The sequence below is a fragment of the Oxyura jamaicensis genome, chromosome 2 (genome assembly GCF_011077185.1).
Source record: "Oxyura jamaicensis isolate SHBP4307 breed ruddy duck chromosome 2, BPBGC_Ojam_1.0, whole genome shotgun sequence".
Classification (NCBI taxonomy): Eukaryota; Metazoa; Chordata; class Aves; order Anseriformes; family Anatidae; genus Oxyura; species Oxyura jamaicensis.
Window position 1 is genome coordinate 4,226,057 of NC_048894.1, and position 18,736 is coordinate 4,244,792.

The 18,736-nt window shown below is 37.2% G+C and overlaps 1 protein-coding gene across 1 annotated transcript in view; it reads right to left on the bottom strand.

Moving 5' to 3' along the window:
- Nucleotides 1-421: 421 nt before the first annotated feature.
- MINDY4 (MINDY lysine 48 deubiquitinase 4) overlaps nt 422-18,736 on the bottom strand; it is an 83,551-nt gene continuing 65,236 nt past the window's right edge. The window contains exons 16-18 of the mRNA XM_035317609.1: nt 13,981-14,161; nt 9,496-9,568; nt 422-4,196 (exon numbers count right to left, since the gene is read on the bottom strand). Of these exons, the coding sequence (XP_035173500.1) occupies nt 4,148-4,196; nt 9,496-9,568; nt 13,981-14,161 (303 nt within the window). The 3' untranslated portion in view covers nt 422-4,147. The remainder of the gene's footprint in view (nt 4,197-9,495; nt 9,569-13,980; nt 14,162-18,736) is intronic.

An 18,736-nucleotide genomic window follows, 5' to 3' on the forward strand; every position in this document is an offset into this window, starting at 1 on the left:
TGTCTACACCTCCCCTGATTTTGATCAGGATGATGTGATTCATCTGAGACTGAGATGATAAAAAACCACGAGGAGTAATGAGATCTTTGCTGTTTTCACTCCCAGCATTAGGTAGGTTTCAAACAGAACATGGTGGATGTATTCATGGAGGCAGATAGTACCTCATGCTCTACACCAGCTTCACACTAGTTGGTTTAAGCACTAAGTAGCTGCCTAGGGGAGAATCCTGTGAGCTCGGGAAGCGTTACGCCATCCTGCTGCACCAACTGTGCTACAGTTCTGCTCAGAAAGGGGTAAGCTTAACTTCTTGTTATTATTCCACTGCCATGATGAGGCCCATGAAACATTTATAATCTAATCTCTCAGATTAATTTCCACTAGCAAATGAATTATTAAAAAAATGCAGAGGAAATCTGGGATGTTACTATTATCGTTGCTTTAAATGTTTTATTTGTATGAGACATTCTGTACAAGACAAAATTAAATATACATTTTGCACAAATCCGATATATATGACACCTTACCAAAATAGCACTTCTTATTAGACATTCTGCATATACAATATGCCATCCCTGTTATTAGCTAAGGCATCACATTTCAGCAGAGGGTGCATTTTTTATACCACAGAAGGAAAGAGAATGAATTTAAGATATACATAGAGGCCAAGTGCCAGTGTCTTTTAATGTACTATTAGCAACTCGTTGCTTTGTTCGCTTCAGGAAGTCACGTTCATCAGGCAATGAAAAAGAAAATGGAAAACAATGAAAAGGAAAAAGTAATTAAAAAACCTAGATGTAAACTGCTACAACAGGATATGAATTTGCACAGGTCTGTACAAAGGTTTTTGCATTGCAATGTGACATTTTTTATTGTCTTGCCTGATCATTGGATTGAAAAAGCTCGGTGATATCTTAAATAACCTCTTGTGTTTCCCTATCAAATTGAAATATATTAGTCTTTTTCTTGATGTAGAAAGTGAGAGAGGCAATGCTCAGGTTTCTTCTTCTTCTTCTTTTTCCTTCTTTTTGTTTATTTGGTTTGGTTGGTTGGTTTTTTGTTTTGTTTAGTTTTAGGGTTGGTTGGTTTGTTTGTTCCTGCAGAAGAGGTATCTCTACATGAGTATTTTGGTTACGCATTTCCTCTTTACTGAAAGATGCCTTAGTAAATCTCAAGAACCATCTCTCTTGCCTAGTAAGGGCAGTGTCATTGAGCCCTGGAGAAGTCAGGTACTGCCTTTAGGCTCCAGGAGCAAAGATGGTGGAAGGGACTTAATAATGCTGTGCTCAAGCTTGGTGGAATTACCCTACAGCGCAGTTGTTTTGGTCCAAGTGTTTTATTTCTGCCTTTGTGAGTGAGGGCACAGGTGAGTTAGACCATCTTAAACAGATGGCAGACAGTGGACTTTGCATAACAAATATATGGGAACTTAATTACAGATAGTGAATATGAAAGATTTGGCTCACTGGGATTCTGCTGGAATATAAATTAATATTCAACAAAAAATATTCTCCATAACCAGTGAGGAAGAAGCCTCAAAAGTCTTTGCAGCCTGTTTTAAAAAGAGAAACAAAATTCAGGGCTCCCTCTCATCTTCATTTATGCTTCAAAATAAGAAATAAATATATATATAAAATCCATTTCCATGCCTATTCATTAATCTTGAACTCGTTGTTATGTCCTGAAAAATCCTTACATCTTTAAGGGTGAAGTTGATCCAAGGCAATCCCCTTGGGCTCCAGCTATACTCAGTTTATAATCCTATAGTCTGGAGCATAATTCTTCTTGCCCAAAAGCGAACATAAATCACACCTTACTATCTGCTTCAAGTCTAAAGGTAGCCCAGAAAAAACAGCTCCTCCAAGCACATCTGCACTGGAGACATCCATACTTTAGTCAGATGAAATCAGGGTTGTAACAAGGCAGCTCCCTTTCTTCCCAGGGAACCACTTATGTTCACTGCTCTTCCATCTGGGAGTGGAAGGTCATCTCCAAACTGACATAGTTTAAAGCAGTGCTTTAAAGCAAACTGTGTAGGTTTAATAGATTGAAAAATACAGAAAGGAATTTTAATCTCTACACTATTTTCTGTCGAAATGCATTCCGTGAAAAATCTTATTTTACGTTATAGCTGTCCTGTGAGGCAGCTGGAAAATCAGGCTATATTCGCACCATAAAACAAAGTGTAGAGTGTAGTTCATAAAAAAAAATAAATAAATAAAAATCAAAAGGAGCAAAGATTTAACACAGGCTGGTAGACTGATTGACACCACACTCAGCCACCATGATGTCTGTGATTTTCCAAGCCTTATTACTGAAAAGTCTGGATCTGGGATCCTTGAATATTTGGGATCTCCGACTCCCAGAAATACTGAAGCTCACTGGGGCAATGTCTTACCAAGGAACTGGTGTGCTTGAAGTTTAGATGAATGCATCCTAAAGGCAGTTTCGAGACCACCTACAGCTGACAGTACAAACATATACTTAAATACACTGAGATGAAGGGGGTAATGTAATTTTCCTGTAGGACAGTCAGGAACGGGCTCTGAGTCAGGAATCTGATGCTGTCTATGGCTTTGAGGCTGAATGGGAGATCTTCATCTCACAAAGTGTAAAGAAGGAAGTTTGCCTATCTGATATAAAGCAAACAAATTACATTACACTGAATCAAATAAAATTGAAATAACTGCAACTCTGATATGCTTTAGTGCATATAGGTGCCTTGATGTAAATGGGAAGCAAAGGGGGAGACAGATGTACATTCACTGAATAAACTTTTCTGATAGTATATTACGGTTTATATTCAAGTCGGTTTCCAAATCTATCTCAAGTGCTAATTCCCTGAAATTTGTATTTGCACAGACTGTTTTATATCTCTAGGCTACACAGTAGGACATTTAATTTTTGTTGGAAATTGATTTTGAAAATAGCAACTAATTTATCTGGACTCAAAGTTCTCATATTGAATAGGAAGAAGGTGCCATGATAAATATTAGCAAGTAAAAGTCTTGTATTAAGCTCTCATGAAATACTTACTTTTAAGAGAGACAAATAATTCCAGGAATACCATTTATCTACAGCTTTTCTGCTAGCAAATATTTTTTTCAAAGTATTTTTTCTAGTCTTCACTTCAGTAACTTGTTCCAGTTTCAGTAAATTGTTGCCAAAATAAAGAATTCATTTCATAATACAAATTGTTCTTTTGGTACCTCATGGTACATCTCCACAGTACACCATTTTCACACATGCACTTTATTTAATCATGAAAAACAGTATCTATCACAGATAGGTACTCTTTAAATTTCAAACCTAAGAGCATATCTGTTTTCTTGTAATAATGAAGAAGCAAACCACAAACCTTATCTAGCACTTTGGTGTAAATAAAACCTAGACTATAAGCAGTTACACTGATATAAAAGTAAGGATATTTAAACATCTTTCTCCTGTCCAGAAAGGAAATGTACTACATCAGTGTGAGGCACTGTGCACCACAGAATTGCACCCAGAATAAGGAACATAATTGTATGTTCTGTTAACAGAAAACCACAAGCTTTACTGCAAATTTTATAACACAAGAACCTTGTGTAGGTCTGGCTTTATCTGAAAAGTCCCTGTAGTCACAAATACATTCAGTGCAAAATGAGACTTACTAGTATAAGGTAACAAGGTGAATATATATATTTCTTGGATGACATTTTATACTTTGCACTGGAGTGCTGTAGGTGAAGAACTAGGCAACACAGTGGAGGCAGGTACAGTGACAGAAATGGGTTCAGCTTCTTTCATCTGATTTTTGGAAACAATTGCAGGATACAGAGTGGATCCAGAAAGGGACCTCAAGGGAACATTGACAACTTCACTGCTTCATCTGTAACCATCATTTGGTATGGGAAATTCAATCTATGCTCAGAAACTGTATGTTAAAGTCAGTCACAAAGAATTTATGTAAGTGTTGTTTATATTATAAGCAAAATATCCGAAGCATGAGATGAATGAGGTGAAACTCTTCCAGCCGGCACACACCATGTCATTCTTCCTCATCATAAACGGCACAACTCTTGTCCTATTTCCTGTATTGGTGGGAATAGGAATGTGCTAGTTCCGTCATTTCCTTTTTTTCTCTTTACATATAAAGTGTGGGTCAGGTCAGTCACAAGATTGGTTCTGTGCCGTTCCAGTCAATAACAGCTCCTTGCCACCTAGGAATAAAAGCAATATTTTACATCTGTAAGTTAATTAGGGCATTGGAAAGGTAAGCCAACACCTCTCAACCACCCACCCAACCTTAGAAAGTTTGGGGTGGATTAACTTGGGGATTCATATCTTCTCCACTTGGACTCACATCTCCAAGGGAAAGAAAGGGAAATGTGTCCCCTAATTTTAGGTGCCCAGGTTTGGAGATCACTCTCCTTCTCTTCTAGGCAATAAAGAGTCCTCAGCAACATCTGATTCAGAACTAGAACCTTGGTTTTGCAAAGACTTTAGGCAGTCCCCAAGACTGGGTACAAGAATTGACCACGTATAACCAGAATGATCAGTCTCTAAGCTGTTATGAGGCAATTTGCACATTCCTATTCAGCCAGGCTTCTGATTAGGAGCTGTGTGACTGTAAAATCCCAAGACAAGATAATTTCATTTATCAGCTACCATTGCTCCTGTCCTTGGTCCTTCAAAGTATTCTGTAGTTTGCTCTAGTGGTACTGTTTTGATTTTAATATGGGGATGCTTTGCTTTTTCTCCATCTCATCATTTCATCAGAATAATACTAAAGCTGTATACTGTGAACGAAGTTTTTAAATGAGTCCACAAGCGTACGCACAAAAATCTTCAATTTTTTAAATTACTGGCTTTGTATTGGCCACTACTGCCCAGCTGCCCACTCCAGGAATGTGACCAACACTGTGAGTGCTAACAAGGTACCAATCCTTCATTTGTCACCAAATGTGTGTCCTGGTTTCAGTTAGGACAGTTATTTTCCCTTCTAGTAGCTGGTAGGGTGCTATGTTTTGGATTAGGATGAGAAGAGTGCTGATAACATGCTGATGTTTTGCTGCAGAGCACTGCTTATACTAAGCCAAGACTTTTCAGCTTCTCACTCTGTCCTGCCAGCGGGCAGGCTGGGGGTGCAGCAAGAGCTGGGAGGGGACAGACCCAGGACAGCTGACCCAAAGTGGCCAAAGGGGTATTCCATACCATCTGACGTCATGCTGAACAATATATAGGGGTGGCTAGCCGGGGTGGGGGGCCTGCTGCTCGGGGTTGGACTGGGCATCAGTCAGCGGGTGGTGAGCAATTGCATTGTGCATCACTTGTTTGTACATATTATTATTATCATTATTATTTTCTATCTTAATAAACTGTCTTTATCTCAACCCACAGGCTTCACTTTCCCATTTCTCTCCCCCATCCCAGAGAGGGAGGGGGGAGGGTGAGCAAACGGCTGTGTGGTGTTTAGCTGCCAGCCGGGTTAAACCACAACAATGTGTCTTCAAAGCAGGGCAGAAGACAAAGGGGTGAACCAAGAGGTGCACGAGTGAAACCAGGATAAGTGTCTCCAATGACAGCACTAAGTTGAAGTGAGTTACTACATGAATAGCACCCTTGACACTTCTTATATTTACAAATTCATGGTCTATATGTGAGAACTAAACTACTGCATTCACAGTGTCCAATGTATAGATCTGGTTAAAAAATCTGTTTCAGAGAGCAGGATCACAGTGGTAAGACATGGGTGAGGGGGTGGGGACAACAATGACTTGACAGTCTGCAAGCCACATTCTTTTTGTCACAGAGGAAAGGATATGTCAGCAAGGGTATGACAGCTCAGTCCTTTCATTTATCAAGTCAATTAAGTGTAAAACAAAACCAAGAGCTGGATCCATGCAGTATTCATCTCAAGGTCTCAAAGAAAGTGACCACCTGAGGGATTTTTTTTAGTCCACAATCAACCTCAGTGAAACTGCAAGTAACCTGACGCTGAAAATTGGACTGCTGTGAAAATTTTCCTTCCTTAGTTTGATCTAGCTGAGGGGATGAAAAAAATGCAAAATGGATTTAGTAATAATAGGCAATAGTGATGCCTCACGTCTTAAGATTGGGAATAATTGACACAGTCTGGCATTTGACAGTAGAGAGTTGTCTCTGCCAGAGGTTCCAAATATCACCTTTTCCCCAGGAAAAAAATAAAATAAAAAGTGGGAAGTACAATTGCCACCTTCTGTCCCAATTGTATTTTTCTGGTAATGCCACAAAATCATCCTTTATCTTTGTGTACAGTCTTTCCAAGGCACCACCTTCCATCTCACCAGGATGCTTAAAGCTTGGAGAGGAATTTGCAGGGGCCAAATGACACTGAATGAAACCTGTTCTGAGGACACACTGCACTCTGCGAAAAGATTAACATGTCCTGATACCATTTTTGCTGTTATGGCTTAAGATATTGCTAATCTCTATGCAGGGAGGAACTGGCCATTTTTAAAACAGGCTTTCAATAAAGAGTTTAAACAGCAAAACATATTCTGAAGCAGGATTCAAGGTAACTTTCATAACAAGCCTTATCTCCTGTATTTATTTTCCAACTATTTTTCTTGGGCTGCTTGTGAACTGAAAAACAGCCCTTGCCAGTTTGCTCATTTGGAGATGACTTTGAAACTTTTTCATCTATTGAATCTTCAAAAGAAAAGGTATCAAATAATGCTCATTCACAGGTGCTGAACAAGTCATTTCTTTATAGACAGAAACAAAACGAACCAGACAATGCAGTGCCATCATTTCCCCAAACTGTCCTGCTAGAACGTAATTCAAATGGAACCCACATTCTAGCTGCTGATTCAATTATAATTTATCAGATTAGCAATGTGAAAACAACACTAATTTGGTTCAAGTACAACCTCATCCAAGGGTCATGGAAGTTAACGGGAATACTTCCATTGAATGTAAGAGGAACTGGTTCAAACCCTGAACAATGCTCAGCCTGGAATAACATTCAGAGAATATCTCCTGTACTAATCATTTGGCACTGTTTTAGAGCATACCAATAATTCATGATGAAATGCTCATGCTTTCTTCTTCTCTAGCAAATTGCTATCAAATGTCTCACTTTGAAGGAATGCAAATCAACTACGTGTACCACAAAAGAAAGCTGTCACTAGAGGGTTAACAAAATGCGTTGCTGGATTTGGATTATAATATCAGATCAAAGTTTTACTCCCCTTGGGCAGAGCTAACAGATGTTATTTCCGCCAGTGCAGACAGCTGCTGAGGATCGTGACTGTGATATAAGAGTATTCGGGAGAGAACGGAATCAGACATCTGCATGGCATCTCCCAAACAACCCAGGGATGTACATTCCAGACATCTCTTGGTCAGAATCTGTCTACTTCCACAGATGTCTAGGGATGAAAACCACAATAAAAGTGCATTTACTAGCACTGACTCTTTAGCAGGTTGAAGCAATACCCGTTGGTGACTATTTGTTTTAGCCATGTGAAGTGTTACCTGCTTTAAACTCAAATCTCTTTTCCAACATTGTGTACGATAGGGAACAAAAACATGAGCCTCCTCCTTCTGGAGAAGCAAAACAACTCTTCTCCTCTGATAATAATAATAATGAAAAAAAAAAAAATACAGAAACAATCTTTTAAATATGCAGTTCTTCCATTCGGAGAGGATAAGAGAACAAACAGCAGACAGATGTTAGGCATATAAATCAATGCACTACGGGATGGTGGTGTTCAGGTATGGGGTAAACAATCCATTTTCAGGGATTGAAACCAAACTAAGTGGTGAAAGAAAGGAAAAATTCCAGTCAAAATTTGGAAACAATGGTTAATTTCAGTTCTGATTGTACAGGCTGTGAAATTCTCCACACTGAGAAATTATCCTACATTTTCTGATGAGATAGGTTTGAAAATGAGCTTCATTGTGACTGCTTGGCCAGAAGGAATAATGGCTCTGTATGTTTGCTTTGCTTGCTTTAATATAAATATTTTATCGTTATTTTCCATAGTCATATGATAGAAAACATTTCTTTTCTCTCTGTCAATTTGTTAAAATGTTGGTTGGTTTGATTTGTTTTTACTTTTCCTTATATACTGTTTCATAGTTGGAAGAAAAGTTCTTAAAACAAAAAGACATAACATGAAAAACAAAAAGCAAGTGGAGAGTACTGAAAAGAAGGAGAAAGACTGATCAGGGTAAATCAGGCAGTCCTAGGAATGGTACAAACAAAATTAACTGACACTGGAATTTGCTGGTAATTTACTTCTCTAACAGATTAAAGCAGGGAATTTAAAATAAACAAATATCACCATTACCAAAACTGTGTGTAACTTTGATGCAATGCCAGGAATGTTCTAAGAGTAACTTTAAATAGTTGCACGCATTATTCACCCCAATGTGTCAGCTTCTGAGGCTATGTATTATCATTTTAGTAATGCTTATGTTTCACCTGAAGAGAGCAATCAATTAAATCAATGTGTATGGAGCCTGAACTAATGTCACAGCTGTCATGTCGCAGGATGCCTTTTTTACTTTTCTGTAACTTTATATTGGCAGCCCTTCATGAACATGCTGTTTGGCAGTCACTATCCTTATTTGTTTTGCTGTTTGTTTTTTATTATTATTATTTTATTTATATATTTTACAGAAAAAATGTGCCAAGGACAGGAGGGAAATTACTAAAGAAATCTGAAGCTGCTTGGCTTTTATGAGGATTAACAATGAGGCTTTTACTTCTTGCTCGGAAGATACTCAGATAACAACTTTCAAAGTCCTGCTGATGGAGTTGATATAAAGCTGGTACTTTTACCCAGTGAAAGTTCCCTATTTTGCTTCTTTTATATCTCAGTAAACTGAAAAAGTTCTTTAGTATGACTTAGACAAATCTTTAAAAATCCATCATTTAATATCATATAGACCTTAAAATGGTCATGAAATTCCTAACATGAGTGGCTGTGAATTTAAAAAGAAAATATGACCTAAGAACAGTCCAAAAATGACTTCAAAAGCACTCCAATTTGTGATTTTGAGAAAGACTGCCATAGACAAATGGATGGTCTGAGAGAACTAAGGCCATTACACACAGCTTCATGCATCAAAAAAGTACCCACGTGCCCCCGTGCAATTATATTTTTCAGAAAAGATGGATGAAGATGGAAGATATTTTCTCCTTTTCTCATTATATCTCTACAATACGAACCAATCACTTTTAGGAAAACAAGTTTTGATCTATTGAAATCAACTTGAGTTCTCAAACTACCTTTGGTTCAGTCATTACTTGGAGATTAAATGAAGGTTCCTCTAAGAGTCAAATGAATGTCTTAGACAGTTTGACGCTAACTACAATAACACAGAAAAAGTGATATTTTCTAACTTTTAATCAGTAATTTGGCAAGACTGACTGCTGCAATATTTCCTTTTTAACCACACTCCAGCCTTACATATATTATTTATATCAATGAATGAAAATATCTATGAAAAAATGTAGTTTTCACTTACTTTGTTCTAATGCAGTGTTCAAGTGGAGGAGTAAGATCATTTTCTTTATCTTCAGTGAACATCTGAGTTGTGTCTGCAGAGACATAGCATACATGATTAGTGACTGGGGTATAACTCTATTTCTGCACTGCAGTGGCTTCTAGGAAGCCCACGCATAGATGTGACACAGACTTTTAGCTCATGGTCTGTTGCCTGTTCTTGTGATGGTGGTGTAAAGGCTGAAAGGGGGTAACTGAATGGAGACTCACTGTTGGGAACGGTCCCCAGATTTTGCTTGTTGGTCTGGCCCAGAAACTTGCCCAGAACTGTGCTGACTACTTAATGGTAAGGATAATCATGGGACAGTGTTCAGACCCATGATTTGACCCCAGCTAGTTCATCAATATAGAGATGGTCTCAAAGAAAACATGGACTAGAAGATGAAAGAACATGCTGTAGGAAAGAGCTGTCAATAGGATTTTATTTTGCAGTCAAGGCCATAATTACTAAGAAAGCATTTTTCTTTAAATAAATACTAAGGACAGCAGAAGTCCTTCACTTGAATAAGAAATCCCGAGTTCGGTTAAGATTTCTTCATCCTTGAAAGGAAGACTGTTCCTTGACTGTTGAAAAAGTGAGAAAAGACTATGGACTACCGCATCCTGGGCTGCATCAAAAGTAGCATGGGCAACAGGGTGAGGAAGGCAGCTGCTGGAGAGTTGGGGAGGGACTTGGTACGGGGGTTTAGTGATAGGACAAGGGGGAATGGCTTTAAACTGAAAGAAGGTATATTTAGATTAAATATAAGGACAACTTTCTTCACTCAGAGGGTGGTGAAGCACTGGAACATGATGCCCAGAGGAGCTGTGGCTGCCCCATCCCTGGAGGTGTTCAAGGCCAGGCTGGATGGGGCTTTGGGCAGCCTGATCTGGTGGGAGGTATCCCTGACCATGGCAGGGGGTTGGGACTGGATGGACTTTAAGGTCCCTTCCAACCCATACCATTCTACGATTCTATGTAGACAGCGTTGTGTTGGATATAAAAGAACTACTACAGGTTCTGAGCATTCCTTTGGGATGGAGGACAATTGCACTGTTCCAGGGAAAACAGAGAGGTCAGTGTCTCAGACACAGGATCTGTCAACAGTGAAAGTAACTGCTGAATTTCCCAGGGAGAAAACATCCTGCAACTAGCTTGGATGTCAGTGAACTCAGCTGTTTCCTGTTTTGGAGTAAAACATTTTAAACTAGCAGCAAACTAGGGTTCTTTTTTTCTTTTTTCTTTTTTTCTTTTTTTTTTTTCTTTTTTTCTCTTCTATCTGCCATCCAGCCCATGGGAAGGTTGTGAGCAACTAGCAATGCCAAGGCAAGGTGCAGGATATGCATCTGATTAAGAGAGACCAATGTAGACAGAATGGGAGGCAATTGCTCTTATATTCTCTTATATTCACTTCTGCCAGTCTCACATATATCCAGCTTTTACATGTCAGAGAGAGTACCTAAATATCCCTTGTCTGATGATCTAGTTGAAGGGCTGAAAATGGTGGCTATGTCTCTGGAAGAATCTTTGGAGAAATCCATTTATATTTTTCTTAGCACTTATTCAGCAGCATTTTGAGAATACCTTTGAAAGTACAGTGAGTTCAAGGTATGCTCCAATGAGATATGAGAGGATTTATTAGAGCAGATTGTACAAAAATTCATTATATCTTCACTTGGAGACAACATATTGTATATGTTAACATAGGTAGGCATTAACTGTATATATTAGAAAAGAGTAGTATTTCTCCAAGCAGAGCATACAAATGTGCTGTGTGACCTGTAAACATCCCAGAATCTCCACTGAGTCCTTAAACACAAAAGCACATGAGCAAAATGCAGAAAGTGATGAACTTAGATACACTGGCTAGTTTTCCTTCTCTGCCTATTAGAAGTTTCTGCCAGAAGGGAAAGGACTGTTGATCTTTTATTAAGGAGAGCATCTTGAACTCACCAGCAGATGTTGCCTATTTTAGAATGGAACTTCACATTTCTTGTCTACATTTTGGCAAATGGTTATGAGTACAAGAAATGGGGCAAAGTCTCAATCCCACATAGTTTTGAGGGTTATTTAATACAAAGCAGCCATTGCTTACCAAAATCTAATTCTTACCAAAACTTACCAAAATCTAATTCTGCTCTTTGTTTTTGATTTTAATCACCTAAAGTAATTTCTTCAAGATTTCTTGAAATGTTACCTTGATTGTTATATTCATAATTCTAAACAATATCTACACTTTGAGGAATTCCCCTTGTTGTCAGTGAAAAGCAAATGACCTTGCTAACCAGCACCAGTGAGATGCAGCTGTGCATCAGTCAGGACTTCATACTACCCCTCTGCCTAATTGTCATGGCATTGCTGACATTTCCATGATGGAAATACCACTCATACTTGGTATTGTGATATTTCTACCTGGTACTATATGCACATTTTAGATTTATGATCAATGACACATTTAAGAAATAAGTAATTTCAGTTTTTCTCCAGACCTAACAAAGGATTACTGTACAGTAATCAAGAAGTAAGCAAGAACTAAGAAAGCATTTCCCTGGAATGAATAAACTATTTGCATTTTACAGCCTTTTGCAGAATGTCACAGATAACAAAAGATTTACCAGGACACATCCCTGAAAGAGGCTGTAGCCACAACAAAAAGATAGCTACCTCTCAATGCAAGTTTAATCTTTGAGTAGAAATACACAGTTAAGCCACAACAGGTTGAATAATGAAGAGAAAAATATATAAAGACTCTAAGCACTTTCTCATCCAGGGATCTCAGAGTGATGAGTACAACTGGATTTCAGAAATATCCCTGATTTATTAATGAGCAAAAGACAGAAAATGACCACAGGTTATACAATACAACAGAATACAATGACTGTGTCTCAACCTCTCCAGTCCTATGGTGAACTGTATCATCTATGTCACTAGCAAAGAATCCCCCTACCTCAGGGGAAGACTCCCTCTTTACTTAGTCATGAGTACGTAGCAATTCTCTTGAATCATCAGACACTAGTAAGACTACAGACGTCTCCAAAGCACAAACTACCGACAAGATCACTTCTCTCATATTGACAATATATAATTGCCAAATAAATCATGGAATAAGCTCACCTTAAAAGGCATGCTTCAAAAAACTATGAGCCTATGACAAAGGTGATGGTTTTTTTTTGGTAATTATTATTGTTTTGATCGTACTGTGTTCATATTTCAAATATATTGTTTCCAAGTGAAGATATAGTGATTTTTATTTATTTATTTATTAAAACAGATTGTACCAATAAATAAATCTTCTTGTATCTGGAACACACTGTGTGGGAACCAGTTGGCAACTATATTTTGTGGAGGCTGAACAATTTGTTGAGATAATATATAATGTGATCACTGCCATAGAATGTCATGGAATTTAATTAAAATAAGAGGATAAATAACAGGGAGAAAGACTAAATCATTAGACTAAATTAATGACTAAATCTTGTGAGATGGCAAAAGGCCTCCAACACTCCCATTAGACTAGCAACTTTGCCACATGGTCTTAATTAGAACATACAACGGCCATGTATAATTCATCCTGTCCAAGAATCAGAATGTAGATGCAAACAAGGAACACCGACAGCTTATTTTTAAAGAGAGGACTACAGTAGAGTGGCTCCTTAAGATAGAGAAGGAATTCCATTAGATTGTAGAAATGTATTAGAGGAAAGAAAACAAAAGATAAGGAGGATATTATTAGCAAATATGAATTTAGTGGTCAAGAATATCTTAATATGGAAATGAGTAGGAGCTTCTAAGCATCAGAATACTGCTTGTCCATTTGTCTTCCAGTTCAAGAAACATTTCTGTAAAAGGAGCCACATAATTTGGCATGGTTTCCTGAAAGAATGAGTTTAACAAGTCAGATCTGTTGCATATTTATGTTCCTAGGTATGCTTACAGGCAGGTCTTTGTTGGCAAATTACTGCCATCTTCTGAAGAAGCTTGGTTTGGGAGTAAGGATTTCTTGCTTCCTCACCTTCTCTTCTCAATTTACCACATGTATGTAGGGTTCAGGAACAGGAGACTTGCACTTTCTGCCTGTACAAAACATGTGATTCTATGTGGAAACATGTGAGAGAGAATGGGAGTAGTTAAATATGCTTTATAGCTTTGGAAGTATGAACAGGTCAGATCACAATCTGCTCCTTGGAAACCAGTGTCACTGAAAGATTTAGTAATCTGTGTAAGTGAGAATATGCTCACTTTTAACCCTTTCAAGAGCTTGTCCTCAAACTTATATCATGAACTCCAATTTCAAATTAATCATCAAAAATAATTATACAAAGTAGAAAGCAGGCCCACAGATCATTTTTAATGTCTGAGACCATTATAAACTTTCTCAACTTTGTTTGTACTATTGGATTCTTCTTTTTAATGTGATACTGTTGCCACCATAAGAGGTGAAATGCGGAATTACTGTGTTGTACGTACCAACTGTTAACCGTATTTCCTCTTCCTGGTTGGCCAAGCCATCATAATAATATAGATCAAATCTCCGTTCTGTTTTCCAGTCACCTAGTAAATCCTTTTCCAAACAAAAAAGCACACTGAAGTGGCTTTCACTGCACACCAACCAAATTGGATATTTAGGGGTCTTCAAGTAACAACCAACCTAAAAAAAAGAAAGGAATAAAACATTGGAAAAACAAAGGAGGAAAAAAAAAAAAATTAATTGTGAAAACCAGGAGATGCATTCTTCCCTTAACTACAGTCTGCAAATGTTAAAGAAGGCTCTTTATGTATGACCAATGAAGTAGATCAGGATAGCACTGGTAAACCATTTGAACATTTAAAGCAAGAATCTGGCCTTGAGTTATAGGTAAGTGATGAAATCCAGTTTGCTTACTGCAAACAAAATCATGTCCCATATGCTCAGCACCAGAAGAAATCCTGTCCTCTGCAACAGCTATAAACCTACAAAAAATTGTGTCAGCACTAGTACACAGGAACACCTTTATGGAACAGTACCTGGAAGCCAGGAGAAAGACTTCTCAGGATCACAGATGACATGACATACCCATGAGTGGACAAATAAACTGGACACAAAATCTTTTCTTGGATTAAAAATATAAAACATTCCCTTCATTTTAGCACCCTCTTCTAGCTTCACAGTCCAGACATGTAAAATATCTTCCACTACTAGAAGAAAGCAATAATAAAAGCAATAACTTGTTTTGATTTGTTATTCTTGACAAAAATTAAAAATTCTCAGGTGAAGGAAAAAACAATGTCTTTTTCAAAAGATGCCTTTTCTGAGCCTTTTACCCCCTTTTGAAAGTTTGAAAGTATATTTATAAATATCCTAAATATTCTGTAAATAAATAATTTTCATACTCATTACTGACCTGAAATATTTAGTCTACCCACTATTTAAATTGTGAGCTACTATAGCAGTTCTTTGGATTAGTGAGTAGTTTTAGATATACTTTTATCTATATATGTACCCATTCATGAGTTCTAACAGTTTTTTTTGTGTTATTTCACTCCGTAGTCTTTAAGGTCAGTTCCAGCAAAGAATTGAGGCTAACTTTATGCTTATTTATGCTCATGTCTATTATTTTTCATGGTATTTACATTTTAAGGCAGACATATATACTTGAATACCTAGATGTGTTGCTTCAGCAGTAAATAATATAGTCAAAAATAGTAACTAGTTTTTTTAATGTAGCAAAGAAACCCTATTTCTCACAGCTGGGATTTTAATATTCAGTTAAAATTGATATTTGCTATTAGCTATATGCCTGTCATTGAAAGTTACATTCTAAATTCCAAAGAGTTTTGTTTTTTCCTCCTTTTTTTTTTTTTTTTTTTTTTTTTTTTTTTTTTTAATCTTTGATAAATTGCTCAGGAAAACTAAAAACTAAGATGTACTTTTTTACTTTCAGTGGATTGCTTCTAACTGCAGCTCTGCCTAGCATTCTTACAGTAGACAGAATCACTGCTGTCTGGATGCTGTGCAGAACCATCTTTATTTTATCCCCAGTTTTATCTATTGTTTTCTAAACAGCTGTGGAACTTCTGGTAAACTTAGCTATCTGCAGAGCAAGGAATGGCAGGCAAGTGTGCAAAGCTACACACACACAAATATAAGATCAGTTTCTGTCTCCATGATACAGACATTTGATTCAAGGAAACTGCTGGTCCAGAGGTTGAGGAACTTTCAAAGAGGTTTGCATGGTAATGCAGAAAGTGATATAATCTACAGAAATTCTCTCTGCTCATTGATTCCTTTACATTTGCTTCTATGGGATTTAAATCATGGTTCAACATATGCAGTATGTTCTAGTGGGGATTCATATAGGTTTTCTAGATGCAGATTCATGGATATGGCTTCTATAGTACAGCCCCTCAGTTCTTCACCTTGGGCACACAGGTGCAAATGTCATCAAAGACTGCTAAAAAGCAGAAGCCAATGTATATGCTGTTGTAATTAAAAGCTTAAACAGTATTGTAAGTGATAAAGAATATATATTTGTTATTATTAAGATTCAGAATTTATATCTGAAGTGTTATATGAGTACAAAATCAATTATCTTCCCAAATGAGTTTCTTCTAATGTTAGATAACAAGCCTCTAGCTACTTAAGTAACTGTTCCCTGACTCATTACTTTGCTATTATCTATTTAAAACAGGCTTTTATACAACAGTTTTGTTTTTTATGTAAATTCTTGGCTTAAAAGTACTGATTTTTTTTTTACAGGCTTTCAAAAATACTCATAACAGGAGTTATCAAGAAGGCAAATACACAGATGCAACAAAAGACGGCAAATTAGAGGGCAGTGGATGAAAAGATTCCGTTTCACAAACACGCATATTTTAGTATGCTGATAAATCACAGCCAAAAGGGAACAGTCAGTCTTCTCTTTAAAATGTTTTCTTCCCATGTATAACTGCTAAAGTAACTTCTAAGCTTCATCAAACAACATTTGACAAAACAAGATTAGAGAGATACAGAACTGTTTCAAAGCCCACATTCACTCCAGTTCTTACATGAACTGTGAGTAAGATCCCATTGAAGTCAGGACAAATTGTTCTGATGAGTAAGGTCTACAGGAACATTTTCCAAATATGTATAGTTTTTAATTACAATGCTTGCAGAAGAAGGTGAGGGAGTGAACTTTAAGACAATAAGGAGAACATAAAAACATTGGAGGTCAAATCCTCATCTCCCATAAGAAATAAGTATTTGTTTTAGTTACATCAGCTTTACTAGTTGAGGATCAGCTGCTGCTTTTAACATCAAATTGTTTCCCAAGTGTTGGTTGGTTCCTCCAGATATGCTTTTCCCCAAACCCACTAGCCACTTTATTTTACTGTAATCACCTTCCAGGGGCTTCTGGCCCTGGAGATACCTCAGGCTATTCCTACTCCAGTAGAGAAAAAAAGGCTCAGGATTTGTTCACCATGTTTAAGGTCAAGTGATATGGAATGATTTAGGACCATATTGCTAATATTTTCTTCCCTGCTTCCCTGCTTTTGACGTTACTCAAAAGTAACCTGTTGTTACTTTTTCTAGACCTCCTCAACATTCCTGTCCAAACAATGTCCAGGTTTCTTTCTTCAAAACATAATAAAATATGATAAATAACCATGCTACTGAACAATTTAACTTTCAGAAAATAAAGACAATCACAGGACAGTTCTGAGACCCATGCCTTGGCTTTGGTTAGTTTTGCGTACAGACATGGCCTCCAAAAATCCCAAACGTTATTGCTGTGGTCCACCCACCAGCTGATTGTTCCAGAGTCTGTTTCTAATTTTCCTTCCACTTTAACTATCAAGAAAATTCAGTTCTACAACATTTTTTTTTCAGACAAGTTTCTTCAAATACAATAGTGTGCTACATAAACTGTGAGACTTCTTTAATGACCAAATAGTTCACAGTAGTCTAATTATTCAGCAACCCAAATTCAAGAGATCTCTCCTTCATATACATTTAATCCATTCTCTTATTGCTTATCATCTTATGACATACATCTTTCATGAAGAAACAAGCACACGAGTCCAATCACTAACAGCATCCATCATGTGTTCAGTTTACAGTGTATTTAAAAATTCCCCTACCTCTCCATCCTTCTCTGTACTATATGTTCCATGTCTTTTGCAGACTTTCTTTGGTCTTATGGCAACTATCAACATCTGCTATGAGTTCTCCATTATAGAAGTTCTTCATTGTTTAATTAAATAAATAATTAGGTGGCATATTTCTCAGGATCTCACTGTTTTAGCCTGTGCCTGTGAGAACTGATAATGGAGGGCATCTATATTTCTAATGTTGTACATTGCAAAAACACCCCAGAGCACAATACACTGTGCAAGCCTGCAGACCAGGATCCAGTCACCCTACTCTAAGTCAATGGAACCTAACAAAGTTGACAGAAAAGACCTTCACTGAGGCTTCTGAAAAAGCCACTGCTGATAGTGTAGGGATAGCTGATGTAACTAATACCAGTAAGACCATGATATGCACACCTGTCAAACATGCTGCAAAAGGAGATGCCCACAATTCCTTAGCTCCAGTCACTCACAAGGTCTTTACAACTTCAGATGGCTCACAAAAGATTTTTCCTAATATTTTAAAATCATGTAGAAAGATCTTCTTCCCCATGATTTATGTTGCCACTGTGACCTGTAGACCTCTAAATAACTTGACCAGATAGTTGCCAGACAAAGAACTAGAAAGAGAAGTTTGCTTTGTAATAAAGAATGTGTGGTTTGTGTTCAATCTAAGGCAGTATATATAAAAACAGAGATCAAAGTGTGGCAATGAGAAACATACACACAAAAATAATCAAAACAGTAACAACAAAATAGAACAAAACAAAACAACAACAACAAAAAAAAGCAGGAAGGAGTGGATGACATGACAAGCAAAAACTGAAAACTGATATAAGAAATAAGGGTCAATATATGGTGGACTAGTTTGAGCCCTGACAGAAGAAAAAAAAAAATTGCTTTCACATTGCAATTAAGGATTTATTAAGAGTGAACAATAAGAATAGGTGAGTTGAGAATAGAGAATAAAGAACAACAAAAAAGAACAAAAACAAACAAACAACCAAAAAAAGCTCCTGGCTTAATGAATCAAGCCATCAAGAAATGATGGAACTCAAAAAGCAAACAAACAAAACTCACAAAAATCTAAGAAATGACCCATGGACTTCAGAAAGAGCCTGTATATTGACAC